At 28.0% G+C, this 22,193-nt stretch overlaps 1 protein-coding gene across 1 annotated transcript in view; it reads right to left on the bottom strand.

The window, feature by feature from the left end:
- The window catches only part of LOC100203679 (ubiquitin carboxyl-terminal hydrolase 39), a 123,673-nt gene that overhangs the window by 91,431 nt on the left and 10,049 nt on the right, over positions 1 to 22,193 (bottom strand). Inside the window, exons 2-3 of the mRNA XM_065816519.1 lie at positions 3,860 to 3,905; positions 2,833 to 2,927 (exon numbers count right to left, since the gene is read on the bottom strand). Of these exons, the coding sequence (XP_065672591.1) occupies positions 2,833 to 2,927; positions 3,860 to 3,905 (141 nt within the window). The remainder of the gene's footprint in view (positions 1 to 2,832; positions 2,928 to 3,859; positions 3,906 to 22,193) is intronic.

Raw genomic sequence — 22,193 nt, 5'->3', positions numbered from 1 at the left:
TTCAATGTTTGGAGATTTGGTATCACCCCCAAGTTCTTCGTCCATCACCAGACGGAGAATCCTGTCTAGTACGTGATGCTGACAACCGATAAATTGTGGTATTGTGACACCCTTTAATTTAAACATACGTTGCAACTTCACAACAACTCCATTTCTCTTCCCAGTATTGACGTTTGTTGAATCAGTAATGATCATCTTAATTGAATTCCACAAATTGTATTCATCAATAAGTTTGGCAATTTTTTCAGCAACAGTTTCAGCTTTGCCATCTTTTAAACGCAGTGCATCAAGTTTCACGTCAGTTCTTTCATTCTGAAGTACAACTACCTGATATTCCTTATCATCTATTCGTTTGCCGTCAAAGTGTAAGGACCACTGTTCCATTTTAAGTTGTTGTATCATTTCTTTTTTTAATTTACCTGCCTCTTTGAATATGGACTTGTAAATTGCTGATTGACTTGGAGTTGGAATATCAATACCTTGTTGTGATAATACATTGCATATTTTAGCAGCTTTCTTTGTGGAAACTCCACTTGATGTAACCATACTTACAGCAAATTTACTTTTGTAGTGCTTTCTAGTTTTTTTTGGGGTGTCCTCATCATCGTCTTTATCACCGTCGTCGTCTTCATCATCTTCACTCTTACTTTTGCAGTTTTCAGATTCAGTACCACTGTCTGTGGTAGACAGGACTTGTGATGTGGAAGGTATTGCTGTTCCAGACTGGACTTTCCTTCTCTTGGAAGGGTGAATGGTTTCTTTACTTGCCACTTGTCCTGTTGAGTACCCCACCTGTCCTTTACTTTCTTTTTGTAGGTGGTATAGACGCTTATCTTCCGAGGATAACCACTGGCCATTCACTTTCGTGATGTCAAATAATGCATTGAGAACATCATATTTTCCACGCTTGACACATTCATCATAGACCTTCAGCACCTTCATAAGCTTTGCTCTTATCACTTGATCAGACACACGTGGAAAATTCAGTTTATTGTCCCACAATTTTGTAATTTCCTTAGAAATTTGGTCTATTCGTTCTTTTCTTCCTTTAACATATGCTCCGAGAAACTGGTATCTTCCTACGATCTGCAATTGAAGTGGTATTCTGGATTTTTCATCGAGTGAATGTTCTTCTACAGCCACGCTTCCTCTTCTTCTGTGTGACTCTTGAAATCTTACCAAATTTTTAGTCCAAGTCTTCTTGTTCTTTGTTACTGTGGTATGACTTTTCTTGTGAGACATCATATAATATTGTTACGACTTTACGGATAGCTGAGCGTAAATATCCGTTTAATAAAGTCGTTTAATTAATAAAATACTTTAGCTGTATAGTAATCCAATTATAGTTCGATAATCCAGTCAATGTTGATAACAGTTCGATAATCCAGTCCGTATCCAAACGATAATGCTACAACTACTTATACTTCGTACACTTACAGCGTCTTTAGTTCGCTACAGTAGTTCCTTATTAGCTCAGTTACACGCAGAGTACTTCATAGAACTATTCACATTATCAACACTGAGCTCTGACAGCAGCTCGCTTATATAATTATTTAGAGCTTCTAGAATGTTCTACTAAGTTCTATAATCTTCTACAGTCTGTTACAGTCGTCTATATCACCGTGGTAACACAATGACGTCATCACATAACAATTCCAAGTATTTGCCGGCACACGGCCGTTTCGTTGCCATGGTAACGTGTGGCGTTATATTTATAAATTCATAACAAAATAATGAAATAAATAGAATTAAGCTGAGAATTAAGCTTAAGATTAAAACATCGGTCAAAAATGAATGTATAAAAATGGTAAATCAAATTTTTATTTTGGGGTGACCTTTTTTTGTTGCAGAAAGCTATTTGGGCCTTTTTTCATGATTTTAGGTAAAAGTTCATCGATTTATGATACAGGAAACATTTTATTTGAAAAAAAATTAAAAAGTCATATCCCTAATGTATATACATACATACATATATATGCATATATTTATATTTATATATATATATATATATATATATATATATATATATATATATATATATGTATGTATGTATGTATGTATGTATATATATTTATATATATGCATATATTTATATTTATATATATATATATACATATATATATATATATATATATATTTATATATACAGATATATGCATATTTTTATATATATATATATATATATATATATATATATATATATATATATATATATATATATATATATATGTATATATATATATATATGTATATATATATATATATATATTTATATATATATTTATATATATATTTATATATATATATAAATATATATATATATATATATATATAAATAAATATATATATATAAATATATATATATTTATATATATATATATATATATATATATAAAGACTTAACCTAGACACTTTCTAACCTGAATCCACAGAAATAATATAATATAATATATATATATATATATATATATATATATATATATATATATATATATATATATATATATATATATATATATATATAACTATATAAATTTATATATAAATATATATTTATATATACATATATATTTATATATACATATATTTATATTATTATTATTATTACTATTATTATTATTATTGTTATTATTATTATTATTATTATTATTATTATTATTATTATTATTATTATTATTATTATTATTATTATTATTATTATTATTATTATTATTATTATTATTATTATATATATATATATATATAAATATATATATATATATATATATACACACACACATAATTAAGATAAAAAGATAAAATAACATTTGCTAAAATAAATGTTGAACAAACCTTGGAAATACTTTCCACAAACAAGGCAAGCATAAACATTCAGGTGTGATAATGATACAGAACAAAGCTTCTCAAAGTCAAAATCTAAAACTGACCTTAAAATATTTTTTCATAAATTTTATTTGTGTTTAAATTCATTCTGAAAGATTATTAAAAAAAAATTGAAAATATTATATTAATTAGTAAATGTTAATAACTAAAGATTTTTTTTACTACAAATAAATAGAAGTGAAACAATCTTTTGATCAATACTAATACAGTATTGTGTAAACAGTGATACAACAAATTTTTATATCACACAAAAATAACTCTCTATAAACATATCCAGTTAAACTTATTCTTCAATTTGTACCTCGTGCTCAGTGTATTTGTTCTTTTCACAAAAAAACTGACCAGAGAAATAAAAGCAAAAAAAGTGTATAGGCAACTAAAAAAGAGAAACTATTCAATAAATTAAAATACTTTTAGTTTCAGTTAACAAAAGAACACTGATTATATAAATAAGAAATTATTTGAGTGATTATTGGCATAATATAATCATCAAAATTTCAATGGCTTATTTTAATTATTTAATTACTCTCTGAGCACAATAAAGCTTTTTGTGACAAACAACAACAAATACATCTCCTTAATTGTACAACAGCCCAAAATCTTAAGGAATATATGTCACTAAACCCTTCAAATTAACAATTCTAAATCTTTTTGTGATCTATGATTTCCATTTTGGATAGGGAAAAGAATTGATGAAAAGAAAATAAAAAGAAGAGGAACATGTTTAATTGATTTAATATGAAAAAAAATTATAGATTTTAGTTAATTTAGTTTTTTTTCGTTTTTAAATAAATTAATTCAAGAGTTTTCTTCCCAAAAAGAATAGTTTCAAAGTTAACCAAAAAGCTTAAATAAGGCTTTATGTTTTATAATGATAACTCATAATAATACTACCAAAAAATTATTAGGTCAAACTAGTAGCCAAAATAGTCAAATTAGTAAGAAATAACAAAAAAAAGATTTAAATAAATATTACCTATTTATTGTGTCTAGGTAAGGACAATGCCGACTTTTATCAACTTCTAAAATAACATTGCTTTTTGTACTATATAATACATTTTACTTTATAATTAATTTATAATTTAATTATTTTAGAAATATTTCTATTAAAACATCTATTTTAAAGTTCATGTTTAAAGTTATTTTATTAAACCATTAGAATATAATACTATTAAATTAAAATATAAACAAAAGTAATATATATATATACATAAATAAATATATACAAAAAACTACTAAAAAGACCCTATAATAACAACCTTTGATAGAAAATGCTACCCCTACCCTACTTTCTGGCATGACAAATAAGTGAAATTTAATGATTTGCAAAAATCCAATTTTGTATGTTCAAATATGAAAAACCTATATAAAATAATTTTTTTTCATTTTTTTTTTAAGTAATCGGAGTTAATTTGCAGATGCATAAAAAGAAAGATTCTTCCATACTGCATAGAGAAAAAATTGACAGTGGTTTTCTTCTTTTCAAAATTCTTCCACACATTAGGAAAAAAGTTCTCTAAGATGATAAATATTTTATATTATTTACCAAAACTTGATGGAGAAATATTAAGGTTTATACAATTTTTTTTATAATCTTGCTACATTGTAAATCTTTCTGCGAATTGCTTTAGCAATAACAAAAATAAATTTTTTAATATTTTTTATCTTATTCATATAAGAGGGAAATTATCAAGAAATCCAACATTTTGCTTTGCATTATGCTGTTTTAATCCTCAGATACTATAAAAAAGTAATTTAACCAAAGAATAATATGAAATTAACAATGGTTTCATTTAGTGTCTGAATGCAATAATGACATGTGTTTTCATGCCATATGATGACACATACCAGGACATTTCTTTGTGATTCATATTAAAAATTTACGGTACTGTGACTGAGTTTTACACCATGAACAATTTTTTTTTTATTCAAATCTTTTTTCCTGGCTGCAAGTTAGCAACCAGGGCAGAGGCCAGGTTTGATAAAAGTTTAATAACTTGGTCCAGGTTTGTGATATAAGCTATAGGGTGTATATATATATATATATATATATATATATATATATATATATATATATTAGGGTTATGACATTTTTTGAATCTGTTGTGGCCATACTTTTATAACCTGAGAAATGTTGAGTAATTGATAAATAAATGGTTTGATGGTAGTCTAGTTGCAAAAATATCCCCCCCCCCCCTTGATAATAACCTGATTTTTCATAGATTACATAAGGACACATAAAGCTTATTTTCAACCAATTTATGAACAGCCACAAAAATAAATAAAACTAATTGTTAATTATATTTAGTATTTATAAACTACATATCATTGAAGTGGATCAATAAAAGTAATTATTTTCAGCAAGTTAGTTTTAACGCTCCACAGGTCATTCTTTCCAATAAATTTCACATTTGCATATTCCCATTTTTTTGAATTTTGAAGGAGATCTTTCATCAATTAAACGCCTCATTCAGCAATGATATTTGTTTTTGGAATATGAACTACACTATCTTCTTTGCTCCAGTGTTTCATAAAGCACTTTAAAGCAGCTGTACACTTAATTTCAGTCATTATATATTTGCATCAAGCATATAGTCATATAATTTATCATCAAATAGTTGTTTGCTGAGTTTTTTCCATTGATTTGCAATAAAAGTTGCTGCACTTTCAAGTTCACACCTCCATGTTGTTCACAACAATTTTTCATGTTGGTATAAGAAAATAGACAAGAAGAACATATGATGCTCTAGAGTTCCATCTAGCATTGTGCAATGGAGGAAGCTTGTGCCACTTAATTTTTGATAATTTTTTATGATTCTTGAAGTAACCAAAAGCATCACATAACTCATAAAGGAATTTGAAGTCATCTCACCATCCCAAGTTTATGTAATGATTAGGCTCAGCTTCATACATATAATTTTTTTGATGATTTTCAAAATTTTCGATTAAGCAACAATTTTCTTCATGCTTTCCCCTTGCCTTATAGTTGATCTCCATATTCCTGTCTGACTTGGAGTTTCTATTTCAATACCTTTTTCAAATAACTTTTTACAGATTCTGATCTATTTGTACTTAAAGATAGCTGATTTATTTGTACCTAAAAATTCAGTTATCACAGGATTAAATGCTAACTTTGTTCTATTATATACTCTCTTTCTTGATTTTGTTAATTCCACTGGTTCATAATTGTCTTGTGAATCTAAATCTGAACCACTTTCTTCTGATGCAGTTGAACTGCAAACTGGACAATATTTGCTTTGCTTGAAGAAGTTGTATCTTTTGCATTACAAACTCTGACTTTTGAAGGATGTAATAACACTTGTGTGTTAGTACTGTGACCAACTTCTCCTGAACTTAATAATTGTATGTTATAAAATTTTTTAACTTCCATACTAAGCCATATGCCCTTAATATTGGTGATATCAAAAAGATCTCCAAAAACAGAGCATTCTTCCTTTTTGCCAGGCTTTTTAAGATAATAGTCATGTTTTTCTATGAGCTTTTCAATTTTTCTTTTAACTGATTTTTTAGAAATACTTGGAAAGTTGAGTTTGTTCCATAATTTATTTATTTCGACAGCAATTAACTTTACTCTTTCTTTTCTGCTTTTTTCAATTGATGCCAGGTAGTTGAAATGTCCAGTAATAAAAGTTTTTTTTAACATTCTATTAAATGAATCCAATGGTTTTTCAATAAAGGGTAGACCAATTCTTGATATTATAGGTTTTTTAAACAAAACTAAATTTTTTGTCCATACTCTTGATTATTTGTCAACAACAGTTTTGCTATATTTACTTGACATATTAGAAAAATCTAAAATGCATGGATAATATATGTTAGTAATGTTCTATATTTTAATATTTTTTTAATAAAAATAGTTTTCTTTAAAAATCTACTGTATAAATATAAAATTAATTAAAAAAGACATTGAAATGGGTAAAGAAACGAGTAAAACATAAAACGCATTAGTATTAACTATTTTCTGTATTTGTGTAATATTTCAGTTCTTTTGCATGGTTGTCTTTAATTTTTCTCATAAAATGTGAATATTATGTTGTTTTTTAAAATTAATTAAGTAAACCGGAAAAAGTTTAAAAACTTAAAACAATATCTTTATTTAAATTGATAGATTGCATGCTCAAACAAAAACTCTTAGTCGATGTAGCAGCACCTAGGGCGTCGCATTTTTTTTTCTTTTTTTTTTTAATGCAGAAATGCGGAAAAGGTAGCACCTAACTGTTTTGTTAATTACCTATTTTGAGTAAGTATTTTGTAGTTTTCCCGTCTATTTTATGTAACAATGATGAGGACACAATACTGTTTTAGACTGTACTGTTTTAGACAATTTTGTACGAATGTACAAAATTGTCTAAATCAGTGCAATGAAATCCTCCATTCTCATAAGCTTATAGCGTTGGTCCTGGTTGGTAAAAAGAAAGTTATATGTTATTTAAGTTTTCTTTTTTACCAATGAGAGACACCTGTTTGCAATGATTCTCAATGAAATGAAGTACGTATTATAGCTGCTATGGATCTTTGACGTTTTGAAATCTTGGATCAGCTTCACCCTGGTTCAGCACAGTCATTAACCACTTCTAAAAACTACTTTTTAAATGTAGTCATCCTTCACCTTTGTTCATCCTTTATCTTTGTTCAATGTTCAACAGGTAGTTGCAACCAATCCGCTTGATTAGGTTTCATTTGAGTAAATCAAACAGTAGCCAGGAATCTGGCCTAATCAGCAACACAAACTTTATCCAGTTAAGGAATTTTATCCAGTTTGATACCACTGCTTGTCAGTGATGTACTGGCAATCAAAATTTGATGCAATGATGGAAATTTAACTTTGCAAAAAAGCTTTTACTTGGAACAGTGCAATGAAATCCTCTATTCTCTTAAGCTTATACCATTGGTCCTAGTTGAGCCAATTACTTTGTTCGTCCAACATTACATACTTAAAGATATATAGTTGATTGTGCATAAATCTTGCATTATGATAAACACCAGGTTTCTTGAACTGAAAAATCTTTTCATCTTATAATTCTTGCCAAGATTTACCAGTTACCAATTACCAGATCAATAAGTTCCTGATCATCTTCTCCTGGAAATGTATTTTTTTGTAGACAATTGCTGGCCTGTTTTAAGACAAGTTTTGCTTGACAATGGATCGGGTTATCTCTGTCTGCAGGAAATTCAAACTTAATAATATCTATTTTTTGTGGGAAATTGAGTCCCAGTTATCCTGAAGCATTTTAAGTAGTGGCTCGATTGGCCCACGATGGTTTTCAATAACTACTTCCCAGACATGTTTAATGTGCGACTCATAAATGTGGTGCCAACAAGCAACACATAAAATGCACAACAGATATCCTTCTCAATTAAAGCAGCACATTCTGCTTTCCAGCCAGTGTTACTAGTTGTTGTGTCAAAGCAAAAAGCAATCAAACCATCAAATAGCTTCTATGATTTAAAATGGTTCATAAATTGATCTTTTGGGGCTACACTAGTAACATTTGGTATAGTAGAATCCTGAAAATTTTAAGATTTGAATTTTCAGTCAAACCATCCCACCCACTTGCAAGATTGGCAACGTGTTTTTGTTTCTTTCCTATAAGAAATGACAAAAAAAATAAAAAGTTTTAAGATAATTATTCTTCATAATAAAGCAATGTCTGAATAGTTTTCCATTAAGCAATGAAACAAGTTTGTTATCCCAGTGACCGCATAGATAATGTAGATGGTTGCGTTCATACTTATTTTTTAATTGATAAAATTGACTTTCTAATTCTTTCTTTTGTTGACAATGAACATTTAATTTTAAAGTAGCAAACTGTTCAAGGGGAGCACCAACAGCTTTAACTATTTTTGCTTCAATAGCTATTGTGTCTCTAACGCTGAGGTGTAAGCAATCAGGAACTTCAGTAAACGATTTAGTCAACATCTTTGGATTCAACTTAGAAATAAGGGCTGGCAATTTTTTTTTTGGTGGCATTGGGTAAAATTCATAATCTTTTAAGTTTTTGTGCTTTTATCATCCTCATCAATAATTTTTTTAACTTCTTCACTCATGATAATATCTCGTTTTCTTTTAGATAAATTATCTTGCGCTGCTCTCAGCTGTTCCAGACGTTTAGTACAATCATGGACTTTTTTATCTCTTTGGTGTAAAATAGTATCTCGACTAAGCATGTGGCCAACCTTAAAAAAAAACAGATCAAAAATTGTACATATTGTAAACCTTGAACAAAATAGAAAAGCTACATAAGTAATTTTGTTTACCTGTGGATATTTCCGCTGGTTTTGTATGAACAGCCAATCCTCTTTCCAAGTTGAAATTCGAGATTCCCAAAATATTTCGTAGACTTTAGATGATGAAGTAGTATACACACAACTGATTTATTGATGTCCTGAACTTTTCACATATTTTCTCTGTGCATCTATTTCCTGTTTTCTTTGTTTTTCAATTCAACAAACACTTTTAAGAAACAGTTGTGACATTTATTATCTGGCTTGATTGGAATTCTTGTTTTCCCTTAAATCTCTTTAGGCTCGATTAAAATTGTGTTAAAAACATCATGGGTTGAAGACGATTCTTTTCCACTAACATTGTCAACTTCTCGAAGACGCAAATATCTTCTTAAAAGACCAACTTTTAGTGGAAGTTTTGAACAAACAGCTAAACTTTTTTCAAAACCAAATCCAATAAATTTGTCTTGATGATCTTTTCTTGTGTGCAAACTTTTTCCCACTCTAGACTTTTTCATTTTTTAACTAGTACACTTGAAAATTTGAAATTGAAGTATACAGTACTACTGCTAGCCGTTCTGAACTGTACGATTGCTTAAAAATCAATAAACTCTGGTAAAAATTAGCAGTTAACAACATTACATTGCGAGTACATATAGAGTACATATAGAGTAATGAGTTAATAGTATTTTTGATTTGCCAGGATATATACAATAATGTTTTATGGGAAATCCTATAGGAAAATTAAAAGCAATTTTAATTGCTTTTAGACAAATTTTTATGAAAATGTTGATTTTTAAATTTTATTCATAAGTATTTTTTCTTAACTTTAGTATATTATCTTAACAAATAATTAAGTTAACAAGTAATTTTGTAATTATTTTATTGAGTTAATTAAAGTATTTCTTTTACATTTTTACTAAATTTGCATTCTTGCTTACAGATCTACAAATTACAGCGAGAATTAAAAAATTGATACTATATTGGCAAAATGACCTAACTTGATACTGTTAGACCCCAAGATATTTTTCTTTCAGCCCAGTTTTTTTACCTGTAATACATTACTTAGTAAAAAATGACATACTAAAAGTTCTCAAATGAACTTTGAATAACTAATAATGAAGTCTTGAAAAATTTTGAAAAATAGGTGCAAAAACTACAAATTACTTAAATTAGGTAACTATGCTACCCCTAAATGTTTGATTGTTCCAAAATTTTACAATAAAAAAAAAAGTTTATCTCAAAATTTTAAAACAAAAGGGAAACGAGACACCCTAAGCAGAACTCCTTGCATATTCTAGCTAATTGTCAGTCAATGTATGTACACTCCTGGTATGTTCAATTTATTTGTCAATCAGTATAATAAAAATAAAAATACATTCTGAATGTTTTTATTTTTATTCAAAAAAATAAAAAATATTTCAGTCTATTAAGTTGAGTTTTTTCTGTTTTTTAACAAATATTAAAATTTAATTAGTTTTTAAATTAAACTTAATGGTTTTTAAATAAAGTTTACTTGATTTTTCAACAAAATAGACATTTTTCATAATAAAATTTTATGAATGTTTATTTTATCTTTGTTTATTATTTTTACTTATCTAACTTTGATTATTTTTTTAGATTATTAATGATTAATATATAATATAAATGTACCGTAATGGAAACTAGACATAACAATCGATATGTAAAAATGATATTAGGGACGCCTCCTGGTATCAAACACAAGGAAATCAAGGAACATAAACTACCAACAAAGAAGCAAGTTATTCTTTGTCTGCTTGCAAACCTTAAAGATTTAACCTTTAATGATGCATTATCTCTTACAATTAATAATATCCTGAAGCATTATATGAAGGCAAATATCTCTGGAAGAAACAACATTGGCAAAATTATCAAGGAAGCACATGATGAACTTATGAAGTTAATGAAATACAATAAAAATCTAAGACATTTGGATAACCCAGGAATCAAGAAATTTATGTCAACATAAGATGCTATCATAAAATTTTATGAGAAATCTGTTCTCCAAGATATGGAAGCTCAAATAAGACATAAAACATCAAAGGAAAAAAAATTCATCAATTCAGACATTGCTTTCATGCAAAACATGATAACTGACAGAAAAGCATCTCATTCAGGACTAGACAAAGCCCATGCAAAAATTGTTGAGAAAAGGCAGAAAAGAACCTATGATGAAGCTTTTCCCAAAAGAGAAAATTCTGTAATGTTCAAAGAAATTGTTGATTTTGAGTTAACCAGCAGTTCTTGTGATGAATCAGTTAAGGGGACTGCTGGACTCTGAAATTGACACAAAAGGCAAATTAAATTGGTGAACACATATTTGTTCCAAATGATATTCTCAAGAATCCAAATGTTATTGCCAGGAGTGAGAGGAATAACATTAGTAATACTAAGATGAATTCATTTGTAAATTTAATAATATCTCTCTGAGGAGGAGATCTTTCCAAGATGAATCTAAGTTCCAGTTCAGCCCATCGATATTGAGCATCAGTACTGCCTCATGTCTGCAAACAAATAAAAGACAAATGGAATCTGTTTCCAAAAATGGTGGTACATTAAGATGGAAAACTGATGGTTAACCTGGACCAAAAAAACCAATGATTGTCTACCTGTTTTAGTATCCTGATTCAATGTAACTAAACTTCTTGGTGTACCACCCATTCCAAGTTCAACCACAAAAAGCTGATCTGAAATATGGTAATATTGTCTTGGTTGCAACAAAAAATCTTCTCTTAGATCGGAAATGCAACAAAAAAACATCATAGGCATGATCTTTGACACAACAATCTTGAATACAGGTTAGGCTTTAACAAAGCAACTATTTGTTAAATTTTGTGATATGTTAATAGTTTATTATATTTCAAATCAACAAATCATTTTTGCACAAATTCTAGGATTACAAATACTGTAGAGTTTTATTAAAGAACTAATTCATTCACTCTTTACATCACAGGACAGCATACTGCAGCATGTATCTGCCTGTAGAGAGAGCTATGCTGTCCCTTGCTGTGGTTTGTATGCTGCAGGCACTTAGGAGAAGCCATGCTTAGCAACTTTCAGGATTCTTTAAATATAGAGGCTTCATCTAGTCCAAATATTCAACTTTTTACAAAGTAAGCCTCATGCTTTTACAACATCATTGAACAAAAAGATTTTTTTAATTAATTAAATAGACTCAATATAACAATAGACTCAAGCGGCTTTAACTAAGAAAATGATTATAAATTTTGCAGATTCAAGAACCACTACTTGCAATTTCCAACAGTTAATAAAGCAAACTTTTACTGAACTACCTAGAGCAACTGAGAAGGAACAAGAAAGCTTCACAAATTGTTTTCATGAAAATTTCACAAAAATGGATTACTTTCTTGAAATGAAGACAATTGTTTAAAGTCTTCAAGTAGTCAACGAAGCTGCCGAAAGAGGAGTAAAGTTATTTCATGATTTCTTAGGTGAAACAAAGGACAAAGAAAAGTTTCAAGATATACTCCAAGCAGTTGAAAGTTCACCAAAAAAAGTTCCAGATCAGCGCAAACTATCATCATTTTCTCAAGAGTTCCTAGCACTGGATGATTATTGATGATTAATTATATAAACGAGGCTACAATTTTTATAATAATTAATGAACATTGTGAACATGATATTACATAATTGGATGAAAAATATTGCATTTTTCAATATTAAAGCTGTATTTTAGTCTGGAAAATTTCTGGTGTGTGTGTGTATATATATATATATATATATATATATATATATATATATATATATATATATATATATATATATATATATATATATATATATATATATATATATATATATATATATATGATGAAACCAAGTTGCAAAATTTTGAATAGTGATTTTGCAAAAAAGTTGGGGTAGCTGGGACATTCTAATATATATGTAAGGGTATTACATGCTAGCATATAAATAAATGGCAAGCACATATGTTTATACCCATATATATAAAGGCATCATAGTTATGGGTGGTTTTAACCATTATGAAATCTGAACAGCTCACCTTATTTTTAAAGCTTCCTTGAAGTGATAAGAAAATCAAATTTAAAAATAATCAACAATTAAATTATACCTTCAAGAATTACTCCGACTGCTAGTACAGTGATTGACCTGTTTTTAAGTAGTTTACCTCTTGACATTGTTCAAAATGAATATCATAAAATTTCAGACCATGAAATGATTGTGTGTAAGTATTAATACAAAGTAAATAAGAGTTCACATTTAAAGAAAAACCTACAACATTCCAAAGAAATTAAATTATATGATAAAAAAAGAATTATAAAAAATTAAATTAGGAGTTGGTAGTCAAGCTTGTATAAAGAGGATGAATTCAAGAAACTATATATTGATAAAATGGTTGAACAATTCATTAGTAATATTCAAGAAACCATAAAAACAGTAGTTCAAACAAAATATTTCAAATAAATATAGAAAATTCTACAATAAATGGATAAGTGATCTGTAGTAAGTGACAGCCAGTGAAAAAGCAAGTCTAGAGTGGAGCAAATTAAAACAATGCAAACAATCCAAAGTTAATAAAAATGGAGAAAAACCAACATCAAAACCTACCTATTGAGAAAATCAAAAGCTGAGTATTATGAAACTAAAATTGATGTTTAAAGATGAGAAGTGTTGCTATGTGGAAGACATTCAAAACTTATACTGAAACTAAGTGTAAGGCTCAATTTGATATATGGGAAGATATTGTGTTTGATGATTTAAATAAGAAATTCATCGCTGATAAATACAATGAATTTTTCAAAAAAATTAAACAACTATGTGTCTGTTGCTCACATAAAAACATCAGAAAACATGTGGAATGAAAGCATCACATCATGTGATTGGAATGAAAGCATAACATCATGTGAGCGAAATATATTTTCCGAAAATTAACTTAACAAAACAGTGACTAAAAAGATAAAATGTGTGAAGATATGAACGTACCATTTAAAAAAAAGTATACTCAGTGGTAAAGATCTACTATAATACCTATACAGAAAGTGACATAGCCCAAGTTAACACAAGACATGAGACCACTAAGTATGTTAGCAGTGTATGAACAAGTACTTGAATTATGTGCACATACACAGTTGACTACTTATTTTGAAGAAAATATGCTATTTAATAAAAATCAATTTGGCTTCAGAAAAAATCACTCTATGAAACAGTAACTTTTTAAAAAAATGCTGCAATACATTCATCATTACAGTTATGTTAGATTTAAAGAGAGCATTCAAAACAATTAGTAGAAATATATTAATTGCAAAGTTAAAGTGCTACAAAGTGGGTGGAGTAGTATTTCAATGGATTAAAAGTCAATTAACAAGGAGGACTCGAAGAGTAAGAATTGGTGATCAGTTATCATCTGAACTATCTATTAGCCTAATATACATAGCCTAATATATCTGAACATCCTGTTCTTGATGATATATTAGGCTGTGTGTCAGGAGTAGGAACTTTTTGTTTAGAAGGTTGGCTAGGTAATGTTGTTGTAGATGATTGATTATAAGAGATGCTTTTCTTTTATTGGATTCCCAATCGAATGCTGTTGGTTCCTATCTTTTCCTAAACTTGATGTTTTCAGGGTCAGACTAACAGTTTTAGGCATTGTTCCATTTATTTCTTCACATTGACTTTTGCCTTGTGGGTAATATGGAGTAGTTTGGGTTTTAATGAAAATGTTTCTTTCTACGAATACTTTGAGTTTTACACTTTCAAACTGTGCTCCATGATCTGTGTGTATAGATGATGGTGCACCAAATAATGAAAAGGTGTCTGAGAAGGTGTCATATCACAATGTCAGCTGTTATATCCTTACATGGGAATGCAAATGGGTAGTGCGAATATTCGATAAACATTCCCAAATTCTTGTTGCCCGAATAAGAAGACCAGCGGCAGGTTTGTAGAAACGCGGTGTGAGTTCGATACAGGTTGTACATTGGCTTGTTAGTTGTTTAATTTCAGTGGTAGAGTAGGGTAGATTTCAGCTTTTGCAATAGTGTAGTTTTTTAAACTCCAAGATGGCATATGGTAATATATATTGTAAAAAGTTTTATTGGTATTTTGAGTCTAGCAACAAGATTATATTATAATTTTGGTCTGTATTATAATAATATATGGTACTGAATTAATTGTTTCCAACTTCTTCAGCATTCTACTATGCCATCCGGTTCTTTCTCAATAATTGTTTTCTACTATGCCATCCGGTTCTTTCTCAAAAATTGTTAAAGAGTGTTTTCTTTCAGTATTTGTTAGTGTCTTGAGAAGGTCATGGGTTTGCATAGTTTTAGTAATGTTTTTCTCAGTGCTGTGTCAGAGACATCTGTTTCAATAGTTGGCAGAACTTTGAAGTTGGTCAAGACTAGACAAGCTTGTACAAGTTTAATTTTGAGCTTTTCAACTGCTTCTTTGGCATATAGAGTTAGGCCTATATTTGGAAAATTGTCTTTTGCTTTAGTAAGTGGTAGAGCCAACTCGGTACAGTTGTGTATCCATTATGCATAATAAACGAACAAACCTATCATTCAGTTTAGTTCTTTTGAGGTTTTAAGTTGGGTCTGGCATATTCATAAAAGCTTCATATCTTTATCGATCGCGTTTTAAGGTTTCATTTTCAATAATATGACCTAAGAATTCAATAGGAGCTTTTTAAATTAACTCTTTTCTTTTTTTTATTTCTACCTTGGCAATTTTAGCTGCGTGTAGGAAGTGGGTAAGATTTTATTGCGCTTTTAGGCATCTTTTCCACCAATAGTTATATCGTCAAGATAAGCTTAACAGGGTGTTAACTAGCCTGATGGTACCGCGTATAACGCGGAATTCCCAATTTTTTTAAATTTCCCAAAAGTTCAAAAAATCATTAAAAAAAAACAACCTTTAATCCTGTTATTAACAGACTTAGATTTTAAGTGTTACATAAGAAACGTAGAAATACTTAGTAAACAAAACAAAGAAAATAACTTAGTTGATCGAAAACAATTACTTTCTTTAAGAAAGAAAAAGCGTAGCAAGTGATTCAATTCAAAGTCAGCCAAAAAATTTATTAAAAAATAAAATAAAAACTCTATTTTTTAATTGACGTCAGTTGTTCTTTAGTTTTTTTATTTTGCTTGTTACATAGTTTTTTATTCGTGTTTTTTATTTTAGACTTTATTTAAAATTAAAAAATTTTAAACCAACGAATGCTATTTATCTTTAGTTAGGAAAGTTAACAAAGATTTTAGCATAGCAATTATTCAAAAAATGACTTTTGTAGAGGTAAATGTTATTTTGAAATACTATAAAATAAAAGAATAAAAAGTTTTCTATTTAGGTAATTAAAAACACTTAGTAAACTAAATTTGCTGGTAAAGCATTTTAGTGTAAGCATTTTATTATTAAGTTAATAAATCGTTTGTGTTTATAAATGTTATAAATTATTTGCGTAAAACATAAAAAAAGAATACTATATTTACATAAATTTTTACAATTTTTTTTTACAAATCAAAAATTTTAATAAACAATTAAAAAAGTTTAATTTACTAAAACAAAATTAACAATTACAAAAATCAATTTTTATTTTAATTTAACACATACCAAAGTTACAACTTAGAGAAATTTGTCACTATGATTTACTTGCGCCGTCAAATCACCCCCGACCATAGTTGTTTATTGAATTGAATTTTAAAAAACCAAATAGCAGTGAAAGTTCTTATTACTAACATTTTATTCGACCGAAATTCTATTTGGTCAAAAAAAAGTTCACTCAAAAGACATAAACATTTTTTTTTGACTAAAGTAACGAAAACTTTTTTAACAACAAAAACTTTTTTAACTTTTTAACATTCTATTCGAACAAAATTCTATTCTATTGAAAAACGTTTCGCTTCAAAGACCTTTACATTATTGAAAGACTTAGACGTTCTATTAATAATTTAGATTCAAGTCAATAAAATAAAAGTGACAACAAAATGCCTTCAAATAATGAAAATTACTATTTTAAAAAGAAATATAACAAAATTCAATCAAAAAATATTGTAACGTTATTTGAGGAACACAAAGAAACAACAACTGTGCAAAACTTTAGTCAACAATGCAAATCAGTAGTAACCAAAAGTCATTTTTTGAATAATTGTCCTCATATTTGAATAATGTCCTCATCAGTTTAAATTAGCAGTAAGTGAAAGTACTCATCAGTTTACATTAGCAGTAAGTGAAAGTCCTCATCATTCTACATCAGCAGAAAGCGAAAACAATGCTTACGCAGTTCCTTTAACTTCAGTTATTGAAAAAAGAAAAAAAAAAGAAAGTCAAACCAGCACAAATACCAATCAAAAATGTAGATGACCTACAACTTAAAACAAGGTTGGTTTTGTAAAGTTTGCATATTGCTTGCAAACTTTACAAAACCAACCTTGTTTTTACAACTTTTAAACTGGAAAAAAAAGTAATCGTACATTTATTGAAAACCCTGGCAAATTTGCAGATCACCCCTTGGAGCGTGCTAATGATCACTTAAATACGCAAACGCATACTATAGCTTTAAAAAATAAACAAGTTTTTGATAAAATTTTTAAGCAAGACTTGTATCTGGAAAATCCTGCGTGAAAATACCCTTGCAAAAGAAACATTAAAAACAACTCTCGCTTTACTATTATAACCTTCTTTCGAGCCATGCATTTGTTAATCATGTAAAACTGGGCACATACTCATAATTTTTGAGACATTATTGAACTTATTGCTGGATGTGATTGTAAGGAAGTTAAGGCGCACCTTTTGTCTGGCCCAGCAAATGCAACATACATGTCTTCAAAATATATTGCTAAGTATATAACTATCTTTGATTTTGTCAAAAATCCTTTACTCCAGTCACTTAGAAGTGGTGGGAGTTTTTCTTTTTATTCAGATAAAACTTCTGACATTACTTTGATTGAACAGTTAACTATACATGCCACTTTCGAACACAACACCATCGTTAAAGAATATTTTATAGGGATGGTTCCTTTAGGTAAGCTCACCGGTTCTAGTCTATCAGCTCAAAATGTTTTTGATATTATTCAAATTTTTTTTAGAGATAATAATGTCTCATTTAAAAATGCTCGCTTTGCTTGTATGGACACAACAAGCCTCAATTCTGGTGTAAAAAAAGGTTTAAAAACCTACATTGAAGATGCTGTGCCATTGTGTGTTTGGATTGGGTGTACAAGTCATAAACTTGCGTTATGATTTAAACATATTTTGAAGGACTTTCCTATTAATTATGGAGGTAGATATTTTTTTACTTAACCTATGGAACTTTTTTAAGTACCACATGAAATGAAATCAGTGACTGTTGAAATAATTTTTTCGTTACCAGCCACAAGCTGATTTAAAAAAAATAAAAACTTTGACCTAAGTGAGTTTGAGTTAAACATTTTTAGATCTTTTGTTAACAGTTTTAAAAGTGAACTAACTTTCGCGCAAATGGAATTTTGGCAATCGCTTTCGATTTTTGACCCAAGACAATTGCCTAAAACATTCAGCCAACTGTCTAGTTATGATAAAGAAAGCTAAGAGCAACTTATAACTCACTATGGAAAACCAAATAACAGTAATAAATTTGGAGCATTACACATTCAAGTTCCAGATATCTCAGAAACCGAGACAAAAACCGAATTTAAAAGTTTCAAAGCTATGTTATTTACTAAGCGACTAGAATAAGAAAACAGTTTCGATATACGTATATTGAAAGAAAAAGATCAAGAGGTAATCAATAATTTAATTAAGTCAAGAAACAATTTTACGCCTCAAGAGTTATGGAAAGAGATTAATAATGATCCTGTTTAGATAAATGTTTATGCTAATTGTATGTTTTTAACAATATTTCCTTTGAGTGTAGTTTGAGTTAAAAAAATTTTTCAAAATTAAAAATAGTTAATGTTTTTTTCTAAAACTAACAAGTCTTTTAAGAATAAAAATGTTAAATGAGAATGAGAAAAACAAAAGTATTAATATACACTAGTCAAAAGAACAAATTGCTTTGACTACATCTTGACAATAAATGTTATCTATGAATCATAGTGATTATTAGGCATTTCTTATATATTAACTATGCTAGTGATATATGAGTGAATATAATAATACAAAATAAGTTTTGACAAAATATTATGAAGTTTGAAACAAAAATAATTTTTAGTTATTAAAAAAAAATTATTTAAACTTTATTAAAAACTTTATTAATATTTGAATATATTTTTTAAAATTTAAACGCACCTACATTTTACAACTTCAGGAAAATTCATTCAAACTAATAATTTCAATAGAATATGATCAATGAAGCATTACAAAAAACAATGAGTCGTTAAAGTGCAATTATTTAAAAAATAATTAAAAATTAAAAAACAATTTAGTTTAAAAAAAAGCTAAATAGAAAAGGCCGGCTTATTAATAGCTTAAAAAGTTGGGTCTTTCAAAAAATTGTATTGTAAAAAAAACAACCTTAAATTAATCATTTTTTATTGAAACTTTATTTTATTTGTGGAAAAGAAAGATATATATATATATATAACAATGCAGGATATATGTTTTATCAAATAAAACAAAACTCTTTATCTAAAAAAGAAATAAGTAAACCCCCAAAAAAATTACTTTTCATTTTCAAAATTTTTAGTGCACCCTTACCTTGCTATTTATTTTAGTAGAACTCTAAATTTTTGTGGGTGATAGGAATCCAGCGTTGCCACACAAAAAGTAAAATATAATTATGGTCGGGTGACAGTAAGTTAGATATAATGGCATCGACTTTTTCAAAACCTGGCTCTTTCATGCACACTCTCCCCTATCTAAGTTACGTATGTAATTCACCTCCCCAAGGCCAAGAAGGCCACTACAGATGAGGAGGCTACTTGTGGTTATAACCCTCTCTCAACTATATAACTCCGAAACATGAAACTTGATGAACAAGGCTGCTGCGTAGAGAAAAAAAGTTGAGCGCGGTACTACCAGGGAGGTGGTGGGAATCGAACTTGGAACCTCCAGGGTAATAGCCAGCCTGATGGCGCCGCGTATAACGCGGTTTCCCAATTGGTTTAAAATTGGTAAAAAACTCAAAGGTTCTTAAGATCACGGAAAAAAAAAATTAAATCAGTCTCAGATTTAAATTGTTGCGCTAGACTAGTAAAAAACGCAATTAGTAAGCACGACAAGGAAATGAATTAAGTTAATCAATTAAGAATTAAGATCGATTTTTTAATGTGAAAAAAAAAGTGTTGTCATTAACAAGCAAGATCATTCATTCAAAAGTTGAAAAAAAAAAGTTTTTAATTTTTAATTGACGTCAATTATTCTACAGTTAAAGTTGTTCAATACGTTTAATAAATTATTTTATTAATTTATTTTTGTTATTCAAAAACTCTTTATTTACATTCTTGCTTTTTATCTCAAGTTAGGAAAGTTACAAATAAAATTTGCATATTAATAAATATTATAACATAAAATAAGTTAATAACGTTTTTATATTAAAAGATTTATTAATAATTTCAGTAAAATAAGTTAGCTGGGAAAGTAAACCGAAAATAACAACAAAAAAATCAAAAATAAAACTTGCAATGAAACGTATTGTATATGTTATATTTGCGTAAAACATAAAAGAAGATAATTAAATAATATTATAATACTATTAATTATTAACCAATGTTTACAATAATTACAATAATTAATTTTTTTTTAATTTACAAATTCAAAATTTACGTAGGTATTTAATGTATATTTGTAAATTGAAAAAAATCGATCTGCCCCTTAAATGTCTTTGTTACTTACTCGGTGTAGTTAAGGCAATTTTAAAATACTATAGTGTCTGTATGATATTTTGTTGACTACTACATATTTCCGTTAAACGATCAGGTCTGTGAATCATGAAAAGACGGAAAAAATAAAATGATAAATTTTGCGGTATCATAAAATATAAATGTTTGAAGCGAAAAACCCAGACCGTAGATTTTTTTTTTAAATCTTAAAATCCTAATTCATTTGTCCAAATTCGTATAAGATTTTAAATAAATACGATTTTTAGGTAAAATGAACATCATAGATTAAAACTTTTAACATTTATTGGCGCTTTTTCTTGATTGCAAGTTCTTTTTTGGTCAGAATTCTTGAATTTTTTGTAAAAATTGATAAAAATATTGTATTTTGACAACTGTATAAAGCTAATAGGTCAGAAACGATTAGAACTAGGATCTATAGAAAATTAAGGCACTTTTTCAAAAAATTTAAACTAAATTCATGTTAATGCCGATGAGCGAAAGTGATCTAAAGGCTCCAAAATGGTATTCTTTGTATTCACAAGTAGGGGTAGTAAAAAGGATTAGAAAATTATATAAAAAAGAGAAAAATTCTTCAAATATTAAAAAAACCTGAAGCAAAAAAAAAAAATAACATCTAAAGCTTTTGTTTGGACATAGTATGCCTATAAAATCATGCCAATTTCAAATAAATTCGAATAATTTGTAATTTTAAATACTCGGCGTAGTTAATTAACTACACTGAGTATTTAAATAAAAGTAGCATTATATTTGACGGAAATTAGCGAGCCAACCAATTTTTCAATAAAAGGTTATTAAAATTTTGGAAACTTTAATTTAACTTTCATTTAAAAGCTATCAATTTAAATAAGTTTTTTACTATTTGAATTTATCTTATGATAAAAATTGTAATATAAAATATGATGAACAATAATGCAATTACCTATGTCAGAAAGTTAAAAAATTTTTTTAACTATTTTAAAATTTTTAGTTTTAAAATACAAAGTATTTTAAATCTGAAATATTCCAAATCTTTCCATATAATTAGGGTTGTCAAAGGTCTAGATTTTATAAAAATTACAATTTTACGGATTTTACAAACCTGTAATAATTTTTTTTTTAGTGTTTTCCTTCGTAAAAGCCGTAAAATTCTGGCATTCCTAAGTATAATGCATAATTTTTTTTATCGACTGTCGTTAAAAAGGTGTTTTAGCAAGTTAAAAAGTTATAAGAGGATCTTGGAAATGGTCAAAAATGTTTTGT

The sequence above is a fragment of the Hydra vulgaris genome, chromosome 13 (genome assembly GCF_038396675.1).
Source record: "Hydra vulgaris chromosome 13, alternate assembly HydraT2T_AEP".
NCBI lineage: Eukaryota > Metazoa > Cnidaria > Hydrozoa > Anthoathecata > Hydridae > Hydra > Hydra vulgaris.
This window is presented reverse-complemented; position numbering and strand designations above follow the sequence as displayed.